Here is a 22,883-nt window from a genome sequence, read left to right on the forward strand (position 1 = left end):
CTGAGCCCTCTATATACAGGGTGATTCACAACTTATCCAAAAAAATTTGGGAATAGATGCAGCATGAGCAATATCGTAAAAAAAATGTTTGTAAAATCCTTATAGTTTCCGAGAAAAAAAATATTGAAGTTATAGTGCATTCAACCACTACATAGCTGGACAACTGTAGTCTCTAGCGTCATTCGCAATACGCGTGGAGAGCCACGTGGCCTCAACGACTCCGAATACTGAAATCCGATTTTACAATCGTCGTTGCGATAGTGTTTACAATAGGTTTTTTTTAGTAGTTAATGTCAAAAATGTCTTGCGTATATAGCAACTCGCAGTTGATGGATATCGTTATTATTTATGGTAAAGCAAGACAACATTTGTATTTATGAAACATTTATGTTATGGTGAAACAGGACAACATTTGTGTTAGTTCGTCGAAACTGAGTAAGATGGGCCCAAATGAGTTTACAAGTCGGTGGACAAAGTTTTGAACCACAAATTAATTTTATTAATTAATAATATTAATAGTGGCAAAAGCAGTTCAATTTGCTGATATAAAGTAGGTGCTATAAAATTCTATTTATTCCTTTCCTTGCGAAATTCTTTCAAGTTTTTGTCCGTTTTTATCACTCTTTGCCGCCGTCCGAGGACAGGTTTTACAGTGGATCAGTTTCCAGTGCCGTGTAGAAGTGTACTTTTAAATCATTTTCAAACTGCCCTTTTTAATTTACAAAATTGTATTTGTAAGGGTCCCCTGTACATCCAGATTTTTTTTTTGGATAAGTTCTGAATCACCCTGTACAGATTTGTTAACCTTCAATCAGTTAAGGATCATTAGGATTTACTTGTGCGAGTCGTTGACCTATATCATTAACGTTATTTAGCAAAACCCATGCTGATGGATATCTAATATTGACTTTATGCCTAGCATAAATAAAAATCGCTAATATCTTTTTAACAAAATAACATCTTTAATCCCATAATTTTTTAGTAAAATTCGTCAATTAAATCAGATAAACATACAGATTTACAAGTAAAATAATGTTCATACTGAAACAATAATAAAAAGATTAAATGTAAAATATAAATAGAAAAAGTGTATATTAAATGTAAGAGGTAATATAAAACCATATAAATAAAAATCGTTAATATTAAGATAAAAATAATAATTCTTTTTTGGAAAAATTCATGTATTAAAAAAAATGGTATGCAATTTCGTGTGTTTATTGAAAATACACACGTAGACCACAAGTGTGCGGATACACAGGAACAAACTGTCCTTTTGGTGCACATCGTGTTACTCTAATGTCATTATTCTTTATTTGTGAGAGCATTTCACAAATTTCTATTAAATATATGCTAATCATTGTCAAACAAGCTGCATTATATGTCAAAAAAATTATAATATTAATAATAAAAAAAGGGACAACATATCAATTTTTCAGGAAATTTCTCCAAAAGACCAATGGTGTATGCGGGGTATTTTAATCAAATGAAGTCAAACTATGTTCTTTAATTGTTCTCATAATGGCTCACAAAGCCTATAGAGCGACTTTGGTGAAAACACTTGGGAGCCTCATTTGGAGCCCAGCGCTCAGTCGTGTCCTAGCATTTGACGTGTACGCATTGCTGTGATTTCGATAATTAGACGTTTTATCATGAGCAAGTGTATTGTAAAACATTGTATAAATAGAAGTGATAGAGTTGGTGAAGAGAGGCGAAAAGTTTCCTTCTTTAGGTACATAAAAAAAAAGGAATATATAAAAGGTAAATATTATGTACGCCATTTTTCGGTTGACGTCACAAGTTTCCAGGGTTAGCTTTATAATTTTGTTCGCCCACATAGTGTAGTGATTAACGTGATATTGTTATTATAAAATAATGAATAAATTACTGTAAAATATTTTTAGTAATTATTTACTTTATGTGAGTCTCAAATATTTATGAAATTTTATCAACTCCCGTCATTTCGAGATGGCTGAAAATTAATTAAATATTTTTTCAATTGAAAAAATCGCAAACAAAACTAATTTCAGATTCATGTTCAGCACCCTGGAAAAGGTGAGTTGCCAAAATGTGATTAGAAAAATCAGAGAGTTTTGTGACAAAAAATTAATTAATAATTAAGTACGCTTCGATTTTTCAAACCTAATATTTAGATTTTTACAGATTTCCAAGGAATGTTGACATAAAACGAAGATGGGCGAAGACTATTAAAAAATAGGACTGGACACTAATAACAAGTTCTCTAATAAAGCCAATAAAATGTGAAGACTGTGTAAATAGTTTAATGTCAAATACACAGTATTCGTACAGTCAATTAATTTTTATTAAATATCGTGGTTGTTTGACATATCCACCTCGAGATATCATAGTAATATGCCAAGAAACAGAAAAATTAATGAAATTTTTTAATAATGATGAAAGCAGAACACCTAGGCTACAGAAAAATAAAACTGTTTATCATATATTAAAAAACTTTCTGAATGTGAACATATTTGAAAATTTGCATGAACATCAATTTGATAATTTGCCTAACAATTGTAATCATTTAATAGAACTTGTGCTGAACGTGAAAAGTATATCGATGTACGGATAAATCATGAAGTCAAACTATTTAATTCGGTAAAATCTACGAAAAGGCAAATATTAAATAAATTAATATTATTTAGAGGACAATAAATATATTTAAATTATTTTGAAGTTTTATTTAATATGACTAAAATATACTATTTTCTGAATTACAAACTTAAAATTGAATATTTGTCATAAGATGCAATATATGTTTAATATGTAATCAAAATATTACTTAATCCGGATCTGCTTAAAGATGCGCGCGATCAGATTGCCTTCCACACTCCACTTCCCCGGATTTTGCATTCACTGGTACCCGTGCATTGGAATTAGATAGGGCCAGTCTAGGTGGTCTGTGGGCATATCAAAGACGTGACCAGGTACAGGGTGATTCACTATATTTTGACCCCCCCATTAACTTCTTTGTTTTTAGAGTTATAAAAAAAATGTGAAATACAAGTTGCACGACTTTTTATGAAGTTTTCAAAAACGATAGTTGAAAAATAAATAAAGTCCAAACAAAATGGCAGCGGATGGTAAACTTTGTTAATTTAAAGGGAACACCCTATATATTCTCACATATTTGGATAGACCGTTCCCTGTCGAGCATAGTCCATCTCTAACAATAAGCGAGATACTATTAAAAAACGAAAAGAAGTTTTTTTATTAAAAAAAAATTAGATATCTTATAATTGTTAGACCTCTTTCAGGCATTTCTGCCTTATTTCCAATTACGTAAGGATTTACAGGTTTTGTTATAATCTATTTTGACATATCGCACGTTGATACGGTCCAAAATGCGTATAGGTATTTTAACTAAATCTCACTAATTAGGTCGTGAGAAGCCTAATTACTGACAACATTGTTATTGTATGACAGTTTGTATTATTATTTAATTAAAATGGGTTACACAGAAGTTGAAAAGTTTGAAATATTTTCTCTTTATGTAAGAAATAATAAAAATAAAAAAGCTGCAAAAAGAGAATACATGGCATTATATCAAAATCGCTCAATACCAAGCCAAAACACATTTTTGTATATTTACCGGCATGTGAGATAATAAAACCTTTAAAAAGATCACAAGCGCAAACGATTAGAAATTTGTCAGCTAATGCTCCAGAGATTAGATGAGAATCCTGATATATTTAAACACATAATGTGGACAGATGAATCGTCATTTTCCACAGCAGGCGTTTTTAATAGGAGATATAAACATTCGTGGGAAAACAAAAATCAACAACAAAAAAAGTTGCCCAAATTAAGAAATCCGGTAGAAAGTCGGTAAAGTTTGATGTGGCATTTTCCAAAATAAAATTGTAAGGCCCATATTTTTTTACTACAACCTAACAGGAGAAATATATCTACAATTTATTCTTCCGGAGGTAGCACTACTGATAGAACAACAATTTTCTGCTGAGGAATTAGGGGGAATAATTTGGCAACAGGACGGTGCGCCTCCACACAATGTCTTGGAAGTTTGGGAGCATTTAAATGTCCAATTTGATATTTGGATTGGTAAAAATGGACTCATTCCATGGCCACCAAATAGTCCCGATTAACACCCTTAGATACATTTTTGTGGGTATTTTTAAAGGACAATAATTTTAATAAGAGTTTTAAATAATGGAAGCCATTTCGAGCAATATTTATAATTTAAGTATTATATAGTTGTTAGCTGCAAAATTGTCGTTGTGCTTTTAATAGTATAAATTATTATTGTTCTTCTCCATACCCTATTTTAATTCCTATATCTCAATTTTCTATTATCCACTTTTATGGAATAATAATACGAAATGTCAAACAATAATAATGTTGTCATGACATCTGTCACGTCCTACCTTATAGCATTGTCCATGAGTAATTACGCCTCTCACGCCCTAATTAGTGAGATTTAGTTAATATACCTATACCCATTTTGGACGGTATCAATATCCGATATGTCAGAATATACCATAACTAAACCTGTAAATCCTTACGTAAGGAAATAACGCAGAAATGTCTGAAAGAGGTCTAACAATTACAAGATGTCTTATTTTCTTAACGAAAAACCTTCTATTAGTTTTTTAATATTATCAGGCTTATTGTTAGAGATGGACCCAACAAACCCTATATGACCATACTCGACAGGGAACGTACTACCCAAATATGTAAAAATATGCAGGGTGTTCCATTTAAATTAACAAAGTTAACATCCGCGGCCATTTTGTTTGGATTTCATTTGTTTTTCTGCTATCATTTTCGAAAACTTCATAAAAATAGCGAAATTTTTGTATTTCACATTTTTTTATAACTCTTAGAACAAAGAGGTTAATGGGGGGGTCAAAATACAGTGAATCACCCTGTACATAGACTGTCTGTATAATTACCAGAAAAACTATGGTGCAGCAGGAGCCGTAAAAGCCCTAGCTTCAACACAAACATCTCAAACATCTTCAGATTACGAAAATTAAGTGGCTTAGAATACAGGTTGACACAAAAATTTTAAATTTTCTGTTAGCCAATCACCCATTTCAATTTTTCAGACTATCTATATTCTCAGAGTGAGATATCTCTGATCGGACTAAAATCGGTAAATGAAATCAGTCCCTCGACTGACTATTGACAAGGGTATTTTGTTTAAAATTTTTAAATACTGTTAAAATAATTTCCTTTTCCTTCCAATGTGGAAAAATATCGAATAAATAAATAAAAATAATAATAATGAACAAAAAAAAAACAATGAAATAGTCACAAATAAATAATTGCATTCCTTACCTCTATTAAATACTGATCCAGTTCCATTTCCTCCTCCATTTTAAATTTTGGAAGAGAGACGTTAACCATACGTTTAGTCAGATTCATTGTAAGTCTATCCAAATTTCCGGGCATATAAAAACGTTGAATAAAATCAGTAATATGTATATTCTTTTCTGGTAAAATAACTAAAAGGCTTACATCGTTGTCGGCGAAAGGCAGTTTTAAAATTTTGGCTGGTATATATGAATCATATTCGAAATAAAATTCTCCTTTTTTCCTCATCATTGGGACTTGCACTGTGTCTTGCTCGTTCAAGTAAAAAGTTGCGGGCGCCGTTTCCTTTGCGCAAAACGGTTCTGACCAGTTACTTTTAAAGCGCATGGCGTTTAAAGACGTAAATTTCACATCGTCTCCTAAACCATTAAGTGGTGTAATTCTCTGGACAGTCCTATCACGAAACCAGGCGTTTATTGCTGCAGTAGCATTTTCTGGATTAGTAAAGTCCAAAAAGTTTACGTCACTTGCAAAGTTATCGACGAGACGGTTTCTGAAAGCTTCTACAACCTGGCATGGCTTCAAGAAAGACACATTAGCAACTACAAGATCCGTAATACTACCGAGAACGTCGAATATATTTTTGTAATGGATAGATGCAATGTTACCGTAAACAGACAAGGCTCTATAAATGTCTATTTTGCTGTAAAACCACGGATCCTGGGAGAGCAGAGTCAGAAATGCGTGTACGCTGACGAATGAAAATAAATCATCTCCATCTCTATTCTTCAGTTTATCATGGAGGCATCTCGAAAATCTGATTAAGGCGCTAGTGAGCCAGTTGAGTTCTATTTCAGCCATATCGCTAGTGCTCCACGGCAGTGAATATTATTTATCTACAATATATAAAAATGTTAGTAAAACAGGTGCCTGAAATGTTACAAAGAGGGCGTAGATGGACCAATTTAATTATTAATTTTTTTTTATTCGGTTTTCTGATGTTTAACTAATAACTTTGCCTTTAGAGTAAGAATTACAATTACGAATTAAATTAGTTTCTACCTCTGCAAAGGGTGTTTTGCAAATAGTTGGTGTGGTTCTTTGGCTGATTTTAAGAAAAAAAAGTTCTTATCAAAATGGGTCCGCAGATGCACCATTTTTAAGATATTTATTTGAAATAATTTTTTTTATCATGTTAATTTCTATCATGTTTTCCATCATAAAACGCCATTTATCTTGAAAATTGTTCACGTTAGAGCTTTTAATGATGAGCACCTTTTATGTGTAGAAAACATTGACGGTTTAAAATATGCTTTCAAAATGCCAATTTTTCCGAGGTGTAGCTAATATATTTTTTATTTATTTATTTTTATTTATTGATAAACGGGACAAGCTCTTTTAGAGCAAAAACACAAAAACATACAAAGTTAAAAGTGTATACTACTTAAAACTAGTTAGTAATATGATTGAAGTAAATATGACACGACTTACAATAACAACACAATAAAAACAAATACAAAGCAGATGACAATAACATTTAAGAACCAACCATGTTTACTTGTAATTTTTCACAGATCTCTTAAATGATGGACAGGAGCAATTAAATAGATCTAATTTACTGTTCGCAAAATTAGCATTAATTAGTATGGGAAAATGGATTATGAAAATTTTCTGAATTTCTATTTCTTCCTTCAGAAACATTAAAATTGACTAAATTTAAAAGCTATGATGATTGAATGTGTCCCGTGAGTATTTTATTTAGAAAAAGCAAATCAATACGTAAACGCCTATGTTCCAATGAAATTAAATGATCGCTAAGAATTGGTCATAGGTGTAATATTCTCTTTGGTAACCCAGCTTAAATGAACAATGTCTTAAAAATCTCTTGAACATTTTCAATCAAATTAATATGTGTTAAAAAGAACTTTTTTTCTTAAAATGAGCAAAGAATCATACCTTTCATTTTCCTCAACTATTTTCGAAACACCGTGTATATGGTAAATTTTTTTTACTTTTAGATATACCTACAGAATCAGTTAGGTAAATAAAATTATACTATTTTTTTTTGCCCCTACTTGGGCAACTTTGAAATCTTGAAAAGGAACCCCTATTTTTAAACAGATTCGGATTCCACGGCAAAAAGTACATAGGATTTGTCTTATGCACATAATTCTGCAATACGTTTGCAATAAAAAATACCACGTTTTCACTATAAATAATCAAAATTAGTCTTAAAACAAATTTTATTTTTTCAATTACTGAAAAATGACTTATAAAGAAGGTCCTTTTTGGGATTTCCTTCACTTACTACCTTTCGGAGTGCTGGACCAGTCTGCTTTCAAATGAAGGCATTTTTTTGTATATTGCTTTAAAGATACCATTTCCTTTGTTAAAAATAATTTTTATTATGTTTAACATTTAACGTTTGTGTGATTTCTTTCTTCGTGTTTTTTGAAATCTGCACGACTTGATATTTCTTACTAGTACTCAATGAAATGTGGTAGGTTTTGTTATACCTACTGGTTGCTATGGTAAGTTGTTTATAATCAATTATTTAATAAAGAGTTCTATCTGAATTTGGTAAAAATGCAAGAAAGTAATTGTGTTCCCGTAGCTGTTTTTGAAGAAGTTCAAGAAGCAATTTTCCATTTATTGTCAGCAAAATCCAGGGAACATTATGAAAAAGTGTTTGCCAAATTTAACGAATGGAAGGAAAAACGGATAATAATGACAATAAATAAAGATGTCATGCTATTGTGTTTTCTAAATTTGAAGAAAAAAGATGCAATTTCATCTATGTGGTCGAAGTATTCGATGTTCAAGGCTACTATAAAGGTTACAAAAATTGGAAAATATAACAAGCTTACTGTTTATTTGAAGAGTGAGTCGAGAGGATACAAAGCAAAAAAGCTGCAGTATATAAGAATATTTAATGATTAAGGTAATATCTCTTTACCTTTTACATGTTGTTAGGTATATAGTGAACTTTGAATTATTTTAGGTTGCACTAATAATGGGGGTTTCTGGTGCCTGTCGATGCTGCGAATTGATAAATTTGAAAATTAGTAAGGCACCCTTGATTTATTCCTGAATATCGCTAATCCAGAAGCATATACTAGCTATTGTATGAGGCGCACTTCAAAACTTATTGGCTAATAAAGCTGCTGATATTACAATCATCAAACGGCATGGTGGATGGAAGAGCTCCTCTGTAGCAGAAAGTTATGTTGCGGAGTCTATATCTAACAAACTTGATATTACAAAGAAAATCCAAGGAAAATATAGCTGTTCCTTACAAGAATACACATCCGCAACTTGTGTAAATTCTTCACAAACTTCGGCAGATGTTATGTGTTCCAAAAATGATGGTAACGATGCTACAAGGGTTGTTATTAATGAAAAGGAAGTTAAATGTGATAAAACAAAAAACGAAATGTCTATTACTTTAAATGTAAATGTTAATGTTAATAAGTAAATAAATTAAATTTGATTTATTATAGGTTTATTATTTTTTCATTATTGTACTAGTGAAATAAAGTTCCTTTATTCAACTTTAGACGGTTCATATATGTGGATAAAAGTCCGATTATAAGGGGGTTGTGGATAAAAGTAGTTTATTCAACAGCGACTTATAATTCTACAGATAATTTCCCAGTTATTCAAAATTTACAAAATGAATACCGATTTGACGACGATTAAGGAATAGCGACGATAGTAGCAGTGTCTCAGTCCAGTGAACAGCAAATACAGTAGTTTTTTTATCGTATATTATTGTGATTGTAATTTCTTAATTAATTTTCCTGGGAATTTTCATATCACCACCATGCAATGGCCGGTAACGATGATGCTGGGTTTTTCCTAGATATCTGCGCTGAATACCAAATAGCACTGTATGAACAACGCATTATTCAATATTCTAGTGTGAAGCATGAAACTGGTATTATTTTAAAAACAAACTCGTGTTAAATTCGCGTTAAATAAAATATCACCGAGTACAAAATGCAATTTGGCAGAAATCCTATGCTAATGCTAATTTATCTTTGCAATCGACCATGTTTCCTTAAATGTTGTACCTACTTTTAATATAAATAATGTGTTACTTACCGTTCGTTATTTCCATACAATTGAACAGCACAGACTAATCCACTTTAAACCTATTTTTCTTTCAGATCATCTCGCAAACAAAATGCGCAATTCTAAAAACAGTTCCTAGAACCATTCAAAATCATCTGAGAAATTCGTGACAAAACAAATAACAATAATAGTCCAGTAAACCCAGAAGAAAAGAAGCGGTTAGTTATAGAAAGTTAGTATGTATTTAAAAATATTGCGATTTTTAAAATTAATTTCGAATTTCCGCACAGTCTAAATAAGTAAATCCAAATGGTAAGTCACTAGCAGAATAGGAATAATCAACTCCACAAAATGTTGCAATGTTGGCCTGTTGCCTGTTCTAAACTGTATTGTGTTGTGGGTTGTGGAATTACCGATTAATATTCCTATTTTTTTCCATCTGACCTAATTTAACATACCTAACCTAAAAAATCTACACGATACTAGGTAGAACAAAATTTGAGTTGTGCATGTTTTAGAAGGGCGTTATTGTTTCATTTATGTGACTTTATTATTGTAAACGAAATGTATATTATTAAAATTTATATACAAGATCTCCCAGAATATGTGGACGGATACAGGGGACGTTAAAGGAATGGCAAGTTTCTATTAAAATTGGTAAATATTTACTGTAGCGTTACCCTTCCAAATCTTCACAAAATTTTGTCTACCCCCTATTTTCGGTGGTGCTGAACATGAATCTGAAGTTATTTTTGTGCGGTCGAGCCCAATTTTCGAGAAAAAATTCAAAATTATAACTTGGATATTTCACATAACACTACGCACAACGCACAACTCTGTATATTTTATGTAGCTTTCAGAACATCTTTAATAAACAATCAAAACATTGTTTATATAAGTAACACATTTTCCCAAATTTGAACTAAAAAAATATGAATTTAATAAATAAAATTATAGTAACTTTAGTAGTAACAAACGGCGGATTCAAGCAACAAAATTTTTATTTATTAAATACATATTTTTTACTTGAAATTTGCGAAAATATGTTTCGTAAACAATGTTAATTGTTCATAACAGATGTTCTGAGAGTTATGTACATAAAGTATACAGTGTTGTGTGAAATATCCTGGTTAGAAATTTTTTTCTCGAAAACTTGCTTCGACCGCACAACAATAACTTCAGCTTCGTGTTCAGCACCATAGAAAATAGGGGGGGGGGGGGCAGACAAAATTTTGTGAAGATTTGGGAGGGTGACGTTAAAGTAAATAATCACCTAACTTTTAAAATACTTTGTCTAATTGAATTATTTTTTAATACAGATAAGATTCCTTAAAAATTGACCCATGAAAACAATTTGGCTTAATTGGTTTGACAGGAATGGACTAGCCATACCCAATAATGTCAATTTTTTTAAACCCTTTATGATAAAGCCACAAACATATTATTTTTAGATAGCTTGAACCTTCAACTAAAAAAAGGCACTTTCGTTGATATCGATAAAATAAACTGTTTTCAAGAAAAAAATATTTTTGTTTAATGATTTTTTACATCTGCAAAGCGAAATAAACCGAAGTTTACATTCTATCTGTGCCTATCTAAAAAAATTCCACTTTTATTTACATTTGTTTTTTCCTAAAAGTAATTAAATTACAGAAAGTATTTTTAAAGTTATTAAAAAATCAATTTTCAGGGGCGTCCTTTAGGCCTTTAGGGGCTTGTATCTCTGTAGGGGGGCTCTCTAGGGAAACTTTTTATAGGAACTTGTCATGTTATTTTAACGACCCCTGTATAAATCCGAGAGATTGCCCATCTATTCTGGGACACCCTATGTATTTGTATATGTAATTATAAATCTATTTTTTTGGAGGTGCAATAAACAATCGTCACAATAAAAAAATAAGTGAAAGGGTTAAAAGATATCTTTTTTCACTAGTGTAATAGACAGAGTTGTTCAAATCACTTCCAAGAAAAGCTGAAGAAACAAGCTGGCAATGATTTATTTTCACTTATCAAAATATCCACTGACTGATTTCTTTCAAGATCTGTGTCTTTACAGTGAAGATGTATTCAATAGAAACTTAGGATATGTTAATTTAGCTTCAACATATAAAGATGTCTTTGATGTCTTAACAATATTGACGATCTTCTGATTGTCAATACTTGAAGCCAATCTAAATTTCGGAGGCTTTTAGAAATTATCTCAGGGATAACTTTACTAGTGATTTCACTAAACCAGAAGATGGTACCATGGTAATAAACACCTGGGTCCATGATAGGACTCCAGAAAATTACGCCCTTTAAAAGTTTTAAGGGATAAAGTAAATTTTACGTTTTTAAAAGTGATTAGGTGTAATTATTCTCTGTGGATGAAGCAGTGCCTTCAACTTTTTATTTGAACGAGCAAGACGCTGCAAGATCAAATGATGAGAAAATGTCAATTTTATTTTGAGAATAATCATCTCTCGATGCTAAAATTTTAATATTACCATTTGCTGGGAACAACGTAAACCTTGAGGCTGTTTTGCCATAAAAGGAATTAATAATGAATTTATTCCACTTATCAACTTCTCATTTCGTTGCAAGTGAAAGGTGGATGTTATCTTATGGCATATGTCTTGATCACTGAAATGGCTTCTGTAGTCTCCTTGCTGAAAAATCAACATATTTTACTCAATCAGATTGAACATTAATTTCTCTTTTACACTGAAAGGAACTTCAGTGCAATAAAATCTTTTCACAGACAATACTTTATTATTGTTGCATCGTAGAAAAATGTTTAATCAATTTATAAATTCTAAAGGCATGTCGAATGCCTAAGGAACCCTAGAAGAACTCAAGCCTACGTCCATGATGCAAACCCCTTTGACTTTCTTACTGTGCTGCTTTATTTATACATATTCTTTATATATTGGGTAAAAAGTAACTTCTGAATTTGTGGGCAAAAATCGTCTAACATTTTTGCAGATTCTAAGAAAACACGATATTTTCTTTACACAATATAATCCTTAAGACAAGTCAATAACACTAACATTAAATTCTCATAAAAACTGGTACTGGTATCCCATTTAAAAGTAAAATCGCCAAAATATCCTCAAAAGCAATTTAGTAAACAAAAGTTCAGGTTACTTTAGGTAAAGAAAACGATGAAGAGAGTACATAAAAATGGTCGTTTTTTCTATCCCCTTTTATTGCATGCATGCTCCGTGTAGATCAGCAGTCTATGAAAGCGGTATATAGGAATGTGAGCGTAAGCCGAAAACGCTTCTATCTAACATAACGTCTCTCCTCTGAACAGTCTGATCTGAACTGAACTGAAACTATGAACACCGAAACACCCGACCATTCTCCCTGCACCCTACTACAAAATTTCCTCCTATTCTTCTTCGACGAACTACACAATCTCCTGCGAAACTAAAACTTTAAATCAGGTTAGGTACTACAATATTAACATTAAATTAAACCGTGTTATATAAATACCAAAATGCATAAAAAAATAAAATAGCATTTTCAACTTTTAAAATCATCAATTGTGTCCTTAAATCTAAATTTGTGACATTAAATTTTGTGAGTAAGTAACAATCAGTTTCATGTTTTTGAACAAAATATTTGGATGATAAGTTGAATCATCAAGATAGGTATAGGAATACATTTCCCTTTTTATCTTGTCAGTTTTTTAACGTACAGATTTAAACCATCTAGGCTTCTTACTTTTATCAAATAACTAACGGGCCTTTTTCTTATCTTTAGTGTTTGAGCTCAACAGCAATTAATTTGCAAATTTACTTCTTACTTACCTGTCATTTCATTAAAGTAAATTTTTTCCTAGGAACTGCAACAAAAAAGAAGGCCCGTTTCAGCGGGATACACTTTTAAAATCAATTGTCAGCAAACTTTGAGCTTCTTCCAATGCTTTTTCTTTGATTTTTTTCATGAAAGGTGTTCTTAAAACAACAGTTTAAAAGTAATAGAGAGCTCAGAGGAAGAATAATTGAGGCTCAAAAGGAAATTGATCCCTAAACATTTAAGAACTGTTACGAAAAATATTCAAAACCAACGTAAGAAATGCTGGACTGAAATGGAGATGTTCAAGAATTAAAAAAAATAGATTTTGTAGTTTAAATTTTTGTGTACCTACGTTTTCATGGCTTGTATAACTATGTGTAAAGTTTTGTTGTTTGTAATTAGATATAATCAAAATCATCAATTAAAATTAAAATTAGTTAAGAATATTTGATTTGGTTAATGATTCCATATTCTATAGACTACTGTGTTTAGGACAAACAAAATGATAAAAACCACTAACATTTATTTTACAATTAGCAATAGATATTCTTCCATGAAATCTGCTACAAACCCGATTCAAGAGGTGCAGAATCCAGTGAATCGATAATGAAGATAATTGATTGATTTCCCTCTGAAATTGGTCAGGCTGTATAAAATAATAAACAATAAACGTCTGTTGATGTTGGAAAAAATAAACTTTTCAATGCATGTTTAATAAAATACATATAAAGTTTTACATAGATCTACATAAAAAAAAACAGTAAAATATAAAAGATTGTATAAAATATATTTATTTTATAACTAATTAGTAAAGAAGTATCTTAAATCTCACATCTAAAGGCGTGATTTTTGGATTGAGTCCAGAATTAAATTTGCAGATTGGTCTTCTTATTCTGGTTCTGTGATTTGGAACGAAATGCCTGGAATTATTTGTAGGGAAGGGAGCAATGTAAGATTATGTAACTTATGTTACCAAAGGCTCATTTACGAATACTTACGCAGCTTTAATAATTGTGTATTAAGATGTGTATTAAATCAGATCGATAAAAAAATATTCACCATGATATATACGTATAGGATAGAACAACGCATCTACCGTTTAACCATAAATGAACCAAACACAACTCCATTACTGCATACGGTAACATGAACAATAACAGAGACTGTTTACTGTTTATTTTGTTGACGGTTGACAGATGTACCTGCTATATGACGACATTATAGTGTCAGTTTATGAATTCGTTTTATCGATAAATGTCATACTATCAAATCTGATCACTCCAGAACTAATTCAAGAAAACGCACCTTAAGTGACATATATATTTAATTTTTTCCAATGCTGCAAAATATAAGCCATTTTTAATTAGGTTACCAGCACATCCCACAGGTCGATAACCAACTCAAATGAGAAAACACACGAAACCATAACACTTGCCTTGGTGGGTCTGTGAAATCAGTAACTGACTCACATAATGCCACATATCACATACCTACATAGCGAAGTGACAAATTTGTCGTAATTAATAACTGGGCTTGAAAACAAGGCCCTGGAAAAGTATCAGGACGGCATCGTCTTTCTCTATTTGCAAGAAGATCAAGAAGGGGTGGTCTGCTGTAAACTCCTCAGCAGGTTTCTTCTCAGAATCAGACTCCATATCTAAAATATACAAATTTTGTATTCATCCATTAGAATCGTTCTGATAGATATTCCAACCAACACTCTCAACAATATGTAGGTTAATAGCACCTGCTATGATCAGAGAAAGGATACTAAATTCACTCAATTTAAATAAATAAAATATATCTGCCATTCAATGTATCCTAAATCTTACCCAACAAATAAAACGAACTTATGAGCATAGACCTTTTACTCTAAGTCTTATTTCTTTGTATCAAGGTCTATGCGTGCCACAACAACATATCACAACCACCAAATTGCTGACGTCGGGTTGGAAAGCTTGAATAATTAAGATGAAGGATGGCTCAAATTTAAAAGTCTATTATTATTGCAAATTGTATCTCCTGGTATACAGGGAGAGTCATATTTAATATCGGACCTGGATGTATGTGATAGTACTTTTGAAAATAATTATGTTTTCATATGAAAATTTTTCCTATGACATATCAATACAAAAAAAGTCATTTTCCAATCAAAACTATAAGCTTTTCATGGAAAAATGTGAATTATTTTTACTTGGTACAAGATCATGCTACTTTTTTTTTTATTAAAGTGATTGACTTTTTTTAGTTTGAGAACAGTTTGGAAAATAAAACAAATAGTTAAAATTTTCAAATTATAACCCTGTATTTGCAAAAGGGAAAACGTTCATAAGAAAAACAGTATTTATTTTCGGTTAAAACGATTTATTTTAGTATAAAACGTACCTAAGTAGGTTATACAATTCGTACATCAGATTTAAAATCAACATTGCCAAGTGATGAAACGTTAAGCGTTTAATAAAAAATAATATACTTTCAGTAACAATAATAAATAATCAACATTCATGATCTTCGAAAGTGCTAATGGAACGAGTACATTGAAGATGAATTTTTCAAAACGTCTGAATCTATTTCAGGTTAAGGCAGTACAGTATTGAAGGCTTGCAAAAAATGCAAGGTTGTATTTAAAAAAATGAAATTGATGATGGTCCTGGAGAGACGAAACGTTTACATATAAAAATTAATTATACCATTCGGTATAATTAGGGGCAAACAGTTGCCGTGAGAAAGTGTCCTTATTTTTTCAATATCACCTCAAACAAGGCTTAAATGGAACAAAAACGGATTTCCAAAATTTCGTTTTTTTTTTCGTTCGTTTTCAAATATTTGGAAAACTAATCATGTTAGCCTCCATTTTTTAGAGGCATAATGAGGGTCCCCTGATTATGGAACTTTGCCCCCATTTAAGCTACTTCGAATCTCTTACCGTTTCCGAGATCCCTATATAGTGAGAAGCGAATTTGTAACAGCCTGTATAGTGAGTTATTTTATTGTCCGCAAATGCAATAAATGCTTGTCGTACCTCTGTAAAGGTATTAAACTTGCAATCTAAATCAATTACTTTGCAAATTCAAATATTAAATGCTCAATTACAAGTAAATTTAAGTCAATACAAACCTTCAAGTTGGTCACCAACCGATTCATGAGAAATGTCGAGACTCAAAGAGCAAATGTCTGCTTCTCTCCCTAAAAACACAAAAGAATTTATAAAAGATGGCACATTTTAATTTATTATAAAGTTAGGTGTGATTGAAAATTACTGGATTTTAAGTTTTATTGTATTCATGGATTAAGTTATTGAAATAAAAGCAAATGTTCGTAATTCTACTTGCTTATAGCAATTCTGAGGAGACTATTAACTTTAGTGAAAAAGAAAACATTGAAAAAAAACTAATTTGGGAAGTTAAATAGATGAGAAAAATAGGTTTTTGTTGTCTTTATTAAAAACTGAAGAATGTATTTTGAATGGATTTAGTGATTTTGTACATAACTCGACACAAATCTGTACCAGGTGCAGAATATCTGATCAGAATTGTAACATTTTCAACGCCGAATCTGTGGGAAAACAGTCACATAACCTCAATTATGTAGGTGTGTATACAGGGTGATTCAGTTTTAAAAGAACAAATTTCGAGGGTCAACAGAACTTCAAAAAATAATGGCACTTTATTATACATTTTTTTTGAGGCTTTATAAGAGGGTGTTGAAGTTTTCAAAAAATATTAAAATTAAGAAATATTGTATTAATTTATAGAAAAAATTCAAATGTTTCACACGGCTATTTGATTTTTTATTAAAATTATAATTATTTTCAATATCTTGACTATCTATTTACGAAAACCCCATAAATTATACTTCGTTTCCCTTTTTTCCTAAGGTGGCAAAAATTCAATATGGCGGCCATAACGAAACAAAAATAAAAACAATAAAGCTTGCGGAATACAGAACACTTGAAATCTTAAAGTTCTTTCAGGAAAATGATTAGAAATGATAAAGAATTTTTTCTATTTTTAGGAATTTCTGAGATACTCCGAATTTGACTCAACCTTTACACCTTTTCGCACTTTAATAGATTCATTCATTAGCTTTTTTAGAAGAATCTATACTTCTATATCTACAGAGTGACCCATTTGAAAGCGGGCCACCCTCATAACATTTTTATTTATGGAGCGATTTTGACGAAATTTTTTTTGAAATGTAAAGGGGGGAAAAGTGTATTTTGGGGACAAGCGCCGTCCAGTTCTTTTTTAAACTAAGGCCTACTAGATCACATTCAGAGGCTGAAAAATCCAGAATCCATATTAGCGATTTTTTTAGAAAAAATCTGCGTACGCCACTGGATTCGGCGTCCNTAGAATGCTACATTATCCCTGAGCTATATTTTTTATATCCCAAAATGTTTAAAATAAATGTCCACCCGTGCGAAGCCGGGACGGGCCGCTAGTTAATTTAATACTTTTTTATAATGTAAAAACTTACCTCGGATTTTGGGAGTTGCTGCACTTAACATGAACAGTCCTAAAAATTATTATACAATTAATTAGATTTACAGAAAATTATACAATTCATACAGAAATGGTAAAAATAGCCCATGCCCAAATATATACCTAATTAAAAAATAAAAGTTATTAAATTTTAATAATGAAGAAAGATTGGTTTTTCAAAACTACTGCAATTGTAAGTGAAAAAAATATTTTTTTTTATTAGGTGTTATTTATTTTTAAAATGTACCCCATACGGACGACGTGAATAAGTAACATAATAATACTTAAGGTAAACAAATGATCAGAACAAGTACTAAGTGCAGAAAAACAATTCATAGGTGGTGCAAGACTATAAGTGACATGTAACTTGTCCCTTTCTTGCACTAGTGTATAGCAAGGGAGAAATGCTTTTATTTCATAGTTCTATTAACCCTAAAAATGTCACATTTGGAAAAGACCTATACAGTGTATCCCACCGTGAATTGGCATCTTATCAAAGTCAGTGGGGGCAACACAACTAAAATATTTTCAAGATTATAGCACTTCCGGTTATACCGGATGTCGACGCCATCTTCGTTATTTTAAATGGAACACCCTATATATTTTTGCCTTTTTGGATTTTATTTGGAATTTTAACGTCACTTTATATAACAAACTTAGTTTCTAAAATTTATAGTTTTTGCGATATTGACAATTTTATGAAAATTTTGGCAGATGCAAGGTTGTGCATTAGATATCGATTTAAGATTCGGTATGTTAGTAGAACACGTATGGAACAACCTTACACAATATCCATAAATTACGCATAAATTAGAAAATATGACGCCGAGTCCTTTAATTTTCGACTGTACATTTTGATAACTTCAAACAGTTATAACTTTGTTAACTTAAATGGAACACCCTGTATTTTTTTGTGCAGAAATTAATTATCTTTCACGTGATGTAAGGATTATAAGGGCTTACAACTTTTAGAAATAATTGCAATTTTTACTTTTATTTTTCAATTTTCACATTAACTTAACTTTATCAAGTGGTCTATGAGTAGAAACAATCGTTATTGATAATCAAACAAGTTGTCAAATTATTGCTCTTTAGAAGCTAGATATGTATTACATATATTTTTTTTACACATAGAAGTTTTTCTGTTTATTGTCTTTTTTTTGTACACGAACATATTTTCCATTTGTGTTTAATTATGTTAATGTAAATTGTATTTATTTTTTTAAATCTGTATTATACCCGCCTTATAATTGGGAGCGTCGCTGTGTCCTGTTTTGACAGTTATTTCTAAATGAATAAATAAATAAATGTTTTACCATAGTTTTTAATGTTTCCTTTTCTGGCCGACAGGATAAAGAAATATTAATGGGCAATAATCTAAAAAATTCTAAACAAAACACCCCGCATCTCAGTAAAACGACAAGTTTTATTTAAGCATTTTAGGTTAAGTAAATCTTTATACTTTGAGCGAAGGATTATCCAGTTGGCGTATGCCCAACAATTATTAATGAAACACCCTTTATAAATCTGTAGCAGGTACAGAATACCTAACAATCAGATTGATGAATAAAAAAACTCGGCCTATCTAAATGAAACAATAACAAGTTAATAAACATATAGTTAGTACGTGACAAAAAAAATAGGATCAATGTAAATTTTGTAATCCTTTTAAGACAAGAAATAACAAATACATAATTTATAAAAAATCATTCTTCCACCATAAAATGTAAAATTAGTGAAATGCAACAAAAGGAATTGTTGACATTGATTCATAAATTATAGGTATATTACTTACGCTTTTTCTTGCTTGGAATGCTACCTAAAACAGTAAAGAAAAAATACTTCAATAGAAAATTAAGTTTTACATTTTACAAAATCAGTCGCAGCAGAAAAACAAGATATGCAAAATTTTAGAGAATATTGCAAAAACTGAGAAAAGGAAATAACTGGCCTGTTTATGATATAATTTTTTTGTAATGAAAAATATAACTGCGAAACATTAAAATCTGCTAAAAAATTAATGTCACGATTACATTCCAAATCGAAAATTCAATACATATCAATTTTTACTTTAATTCTAATATACCCAACAGAGAATATGTTACAAAATTCAATATCACCCTGTAACTCGAAAACAAATGTACCTAACCCTTAAGAATGTGTTTTTTCTATCTCAATTTTTGAGATGCTCTGAAACCAACTGAATTTTACTAAACCTGTACACGTTTTCACACTATGAATGGTGAAAAATTGATTTTCAGTTTTTTTAGGATAATTGAATTTATAATATTTTTTAAACAAAAACTTACACTGGACTTCAGGATATGCTGCACATAAAAGGGCCATTTCTCTAGCTCCTAAAAATTATTTATAATTAGGTGCACAGAAATGAAAAAAATATATACATATATCATTTTATCTAAATCACACCGAGACAGAATATTCTTTTAAAATATTGTTATAATGGCTTTATTCACCCCACATACTAACTAACAAACAATAAATTATAAAATAACAAATGAACAACTACAGAAAAAAATTGTACAATGGTAAATCTTATAACTAGTATAGTTAAATTGAAGGATGCAAACTGATAAAACTGTAATTATTAGAAAACTAATATGTGTCATCTGTCATTGTTTTGATTTAAACAAATGACATGAGCCACCTATGACTGCATTTTTTAATAACATTTGATAAAATACGGTTTGTCTCTGCCTCTTATAAGATTTACCATTGTACATTTTTTTTCTGTAGTTGATAATTCGTTTTTTTTATAATTCATTGTTTGCTAGTTAGTATGTGATATAAATAAAGCCATTCTAACAATACTTTAAAAGAATATTTTGTCTCGGTGTGATTTAAATAATATAATAGATTTTCCTGTTATATCATACATTGCATATTGAAGTCGACATATCTCGAAAACAAGTAAATATAGGGACTAACTTTATATTACAAAAATTACTCGAAATGTAACGGACTCTCAGATGGACGGCATTTCCACGTTCCAGGGAACAAAAAATTTTTTAGTGTCGCCACGCCATCTATACAGAAACATTTGAACTAACAATGATAACTACAATTTGAAGCTATTGGAGGGATCTAACAACCCCAATTTCCGAAACTAAAATAAATTTCTTCATTTCGGAGATATTGGCAGCGGGAGTGTTAAATGGCACACCCTGTATATTTTGCAGGTGATCTTACATCGTCACTTCTTATTTTATAGGCTTTTTCGAATTTTTTCACATTGTGAAATTCTTTTTAATATTAAAGATTTTTGTGTAATGAATGGACTAATAGTCATCACAACACATTTTCTATAAAAAAAAAAATTAATAAAAGCTAAATAATCCTGAGGAATATATCAATTTGTAATTTAACGCTCTTTCAGAATAATTAGAAATTACCGCTATTTTTAATAACACAATTTTGTCAATAAAAAAATTAATTGCATTTATCTGGGATTTCTCCTACTCTATAGATTGTGACTATCAAATTTGTATCTTTATGATTATTTTTATTTGGCGAGCTGTCTTTAATAAATCGGTAGTTGTCTAAAGACTTCTCTGTGCTATTTCAAATACTAATAACGATGTCTAAATAGACCAAAAGGCGGCAATGGAGGGTTAATCTTTAGCCCTTTCACTAGGAATCTCATCTAACCTTATATTCCTTTTTTATATTTGAAGGATATTTTAATGTTTTATGTTTTTCTGAGAATGTTTTATTCATGAAAATTAGCAACTTTTACATGTGATTTCTTCACATCTTACTATGAAAAAGAATACAATTAAAAAGATATTGTGTGCATGTGACTGTCAGAAAGTCTTGAGAAAAAGTTTCAAATAAGAGAGAGAGATAACGGTAATAGAAACTTACTCATATACGCAGCATGATCTTCAAGGACAAGAGCAGTTTCGTTCGGTTTTACCACCACCAGACACGTTACGTCTGTCACAAAATTGTATTTAAGTGCCAAAGTAACGGCCTTTTTGGTTAACTCTTCGGAATTTACCGCGGAATCCCTCGCATCCAGCAACTGTTTCACGGTGAGGTAGGCCCACAGTCTTTCCAGGGACGTTGCGGGATTTTCCATGGTTGAGCTTATTACTACCGCACCGTGAGGTCCACAACAGTGGACGGTAGTCGGAAATATTTGTTCTAAAACACAGGAGAGACTTTTTATACATATCAAAGCTAGAGAAATTGCTATATTCAGCACCACGCGTACTAAAGTTGCTCGCTAATATTGATAGATATTATTTTTTTACAAATTGTGTACTTACCTCCGCATTTTCCTGCAACGACCAACTCGGAGCCCCTAAAGTAAATGGGGAACCAAGTCCTCGTGATTTCCGCCACTTCCGCATCGTACTTGAATTTTATGTCGTGCAAGAGCGGGGAGGAAATCTGCTTGTAGAACTCCTGCAGCTGCAAAGAGGCGTCGGCGGCTTCGTATATGTGCCTCGAGAAACCCAAATTTTTTAATGATAACTTTCTCAGGAAGTCTTTATCTGCGTTATTTCCAAAAGAGAGAGAGAATATAGGCGCCTTGATATCCACGTTCAAACGAGTTACCTAAAAATTTGACAAACGCCATATGACATTCTCAAAGAATTTAGAACGTAACTTATAGTCCACGGGCCCACGTACAAAGAAAAAAATGATTACCAGCAAGCTGTAACTTTGCGTGCAGCTTAAGTTTGACGAGTCTCCAAAGATTTGACTAAGAGAGAGATTCAACAGTGGTAAGTTTTGCCGTGATTTTCAGGAAAACATGTCAATCTGGCATAAACATGGAATGTTATGACCAGCACTTTTTTTTTAAGTTTAAATGAAAGATATTTTTTTAAACCCCCCAAAAAATTTGTCCGACAAAAATGTTGGTATTTTGAGTTTGTCCCCCACCCCAAATATGTCGATTTGGTGACATTATGGTTGGTGACAACCAGCAAGCTGATTTTTCTGGGAGGGTTTGGTAATAAGATTTGAAATTAAAGTACTTACTGTCCGACAAAATTCTTGAGAAGTGTTTGCAGTCCGACGCCCCGAAGATGTCGACTTAACGACAACATGGTTCGTGATAACCAGCTGTCGGACAAAAGCGTCATTATTTAAAAAAATGCAATATTAATCTGAGAATTTAATTGTCCGACAAAATTATCGGTTTTTTCTTGCTTATCCGACAAAATTAAACTAAGTATAAAATTTTGCGGTTTCAATACTTACGCATGATGTAGA

At 31.3% G+C, this 22,883-nt stretch overlaps 2 protein-coding genes across 3 annotated transcripts in view; both read right to left on the reverse strand.

The window, feature by feature from the left end:
- Positions 1–9,642, reverse strand: part of LOC108914055 (inter-alpha-trypsin inhibitor heavy chain H3-like) — a 33,112-nt gene extending 23,470 nt beyond the window's left edge. Inside the window, exons 1-2 of one of the 2 annotated variants that reach the window (XM_018719750.1) lie at positions 9,400–9,642; positions 5,320–6,191 (exon numbers count right to left, since the gene is read on the reverse strand). In XM_018719750.1, the coding sequence (XP_018575266.1) occupies positions 5,320–6,156 (837 nt within the window). In that variant the 5' untranslated portion in view covers positions 6,157–6,191; positions 9,400–9,642. The remainder of the gene's footprint in view (positions 1–5,319; positions 6,192–9,399) is intronic. The other variant, XM_018719751.2, reaches the window with a different exon arrangement.
- Positions 9,643–13,901: 4,259 nt separating this feature from the next.
- The window catches only part of LOC108914051 (inter-alpha-trypsin inhibitor heavy chain H3-like), a 15,904-nt gene continuing 6,922 nt past the window's right edge, over positions 13,902–22,883 (reverse strand). The window contains exons 8-14 of the mRNA XM_023455973.1: positions 21,929–22,220; positions 21,522–21,803; positions 19,946–19,993; positions 19,432–19,455; positions 17,632–17,670; positions 16,270–16,338; positions 13,902–14,809 (exon numbers count right to left, since the gene is read on the reverse strand). Coding sequence (XP_023311741.1) covers positions 14,673–14,809; positions 16,270–16,338; positions 17,632–17,670; positions 19,432–19,455; positions 19,946–19,993; positions 21,522–21,803; positions 21,929–22,220 — 891 coding nt within the window. The 3' untranslated portion in view covers positions 13,902–14,672. The remainder of the gene's footprint in view (positions 14,810–16,269; positions 16,339–17,631; positions 17,671–19,431; positions 19,456–19,945; positions 19,994–21,521; positions 21,804–21,928; positions 22,221–22,883) is intronic.

Source organism: Anoplophora glabripennis, unplaced genomic scaffold (genome assembly GCF_000390285.2).
Source record: "Anoplophora glabripennis isolate ALB-LARVAE unplaced genomic scaffold, Agla_2.0 scaffold1018, whole genome shotgun sequence".
NCBI lineage: Eukaryota > Metazoa > Arthropoda > Insecta > Coleoptera > Cerambycidae > Anoplophora > Anoplophora glabripennis.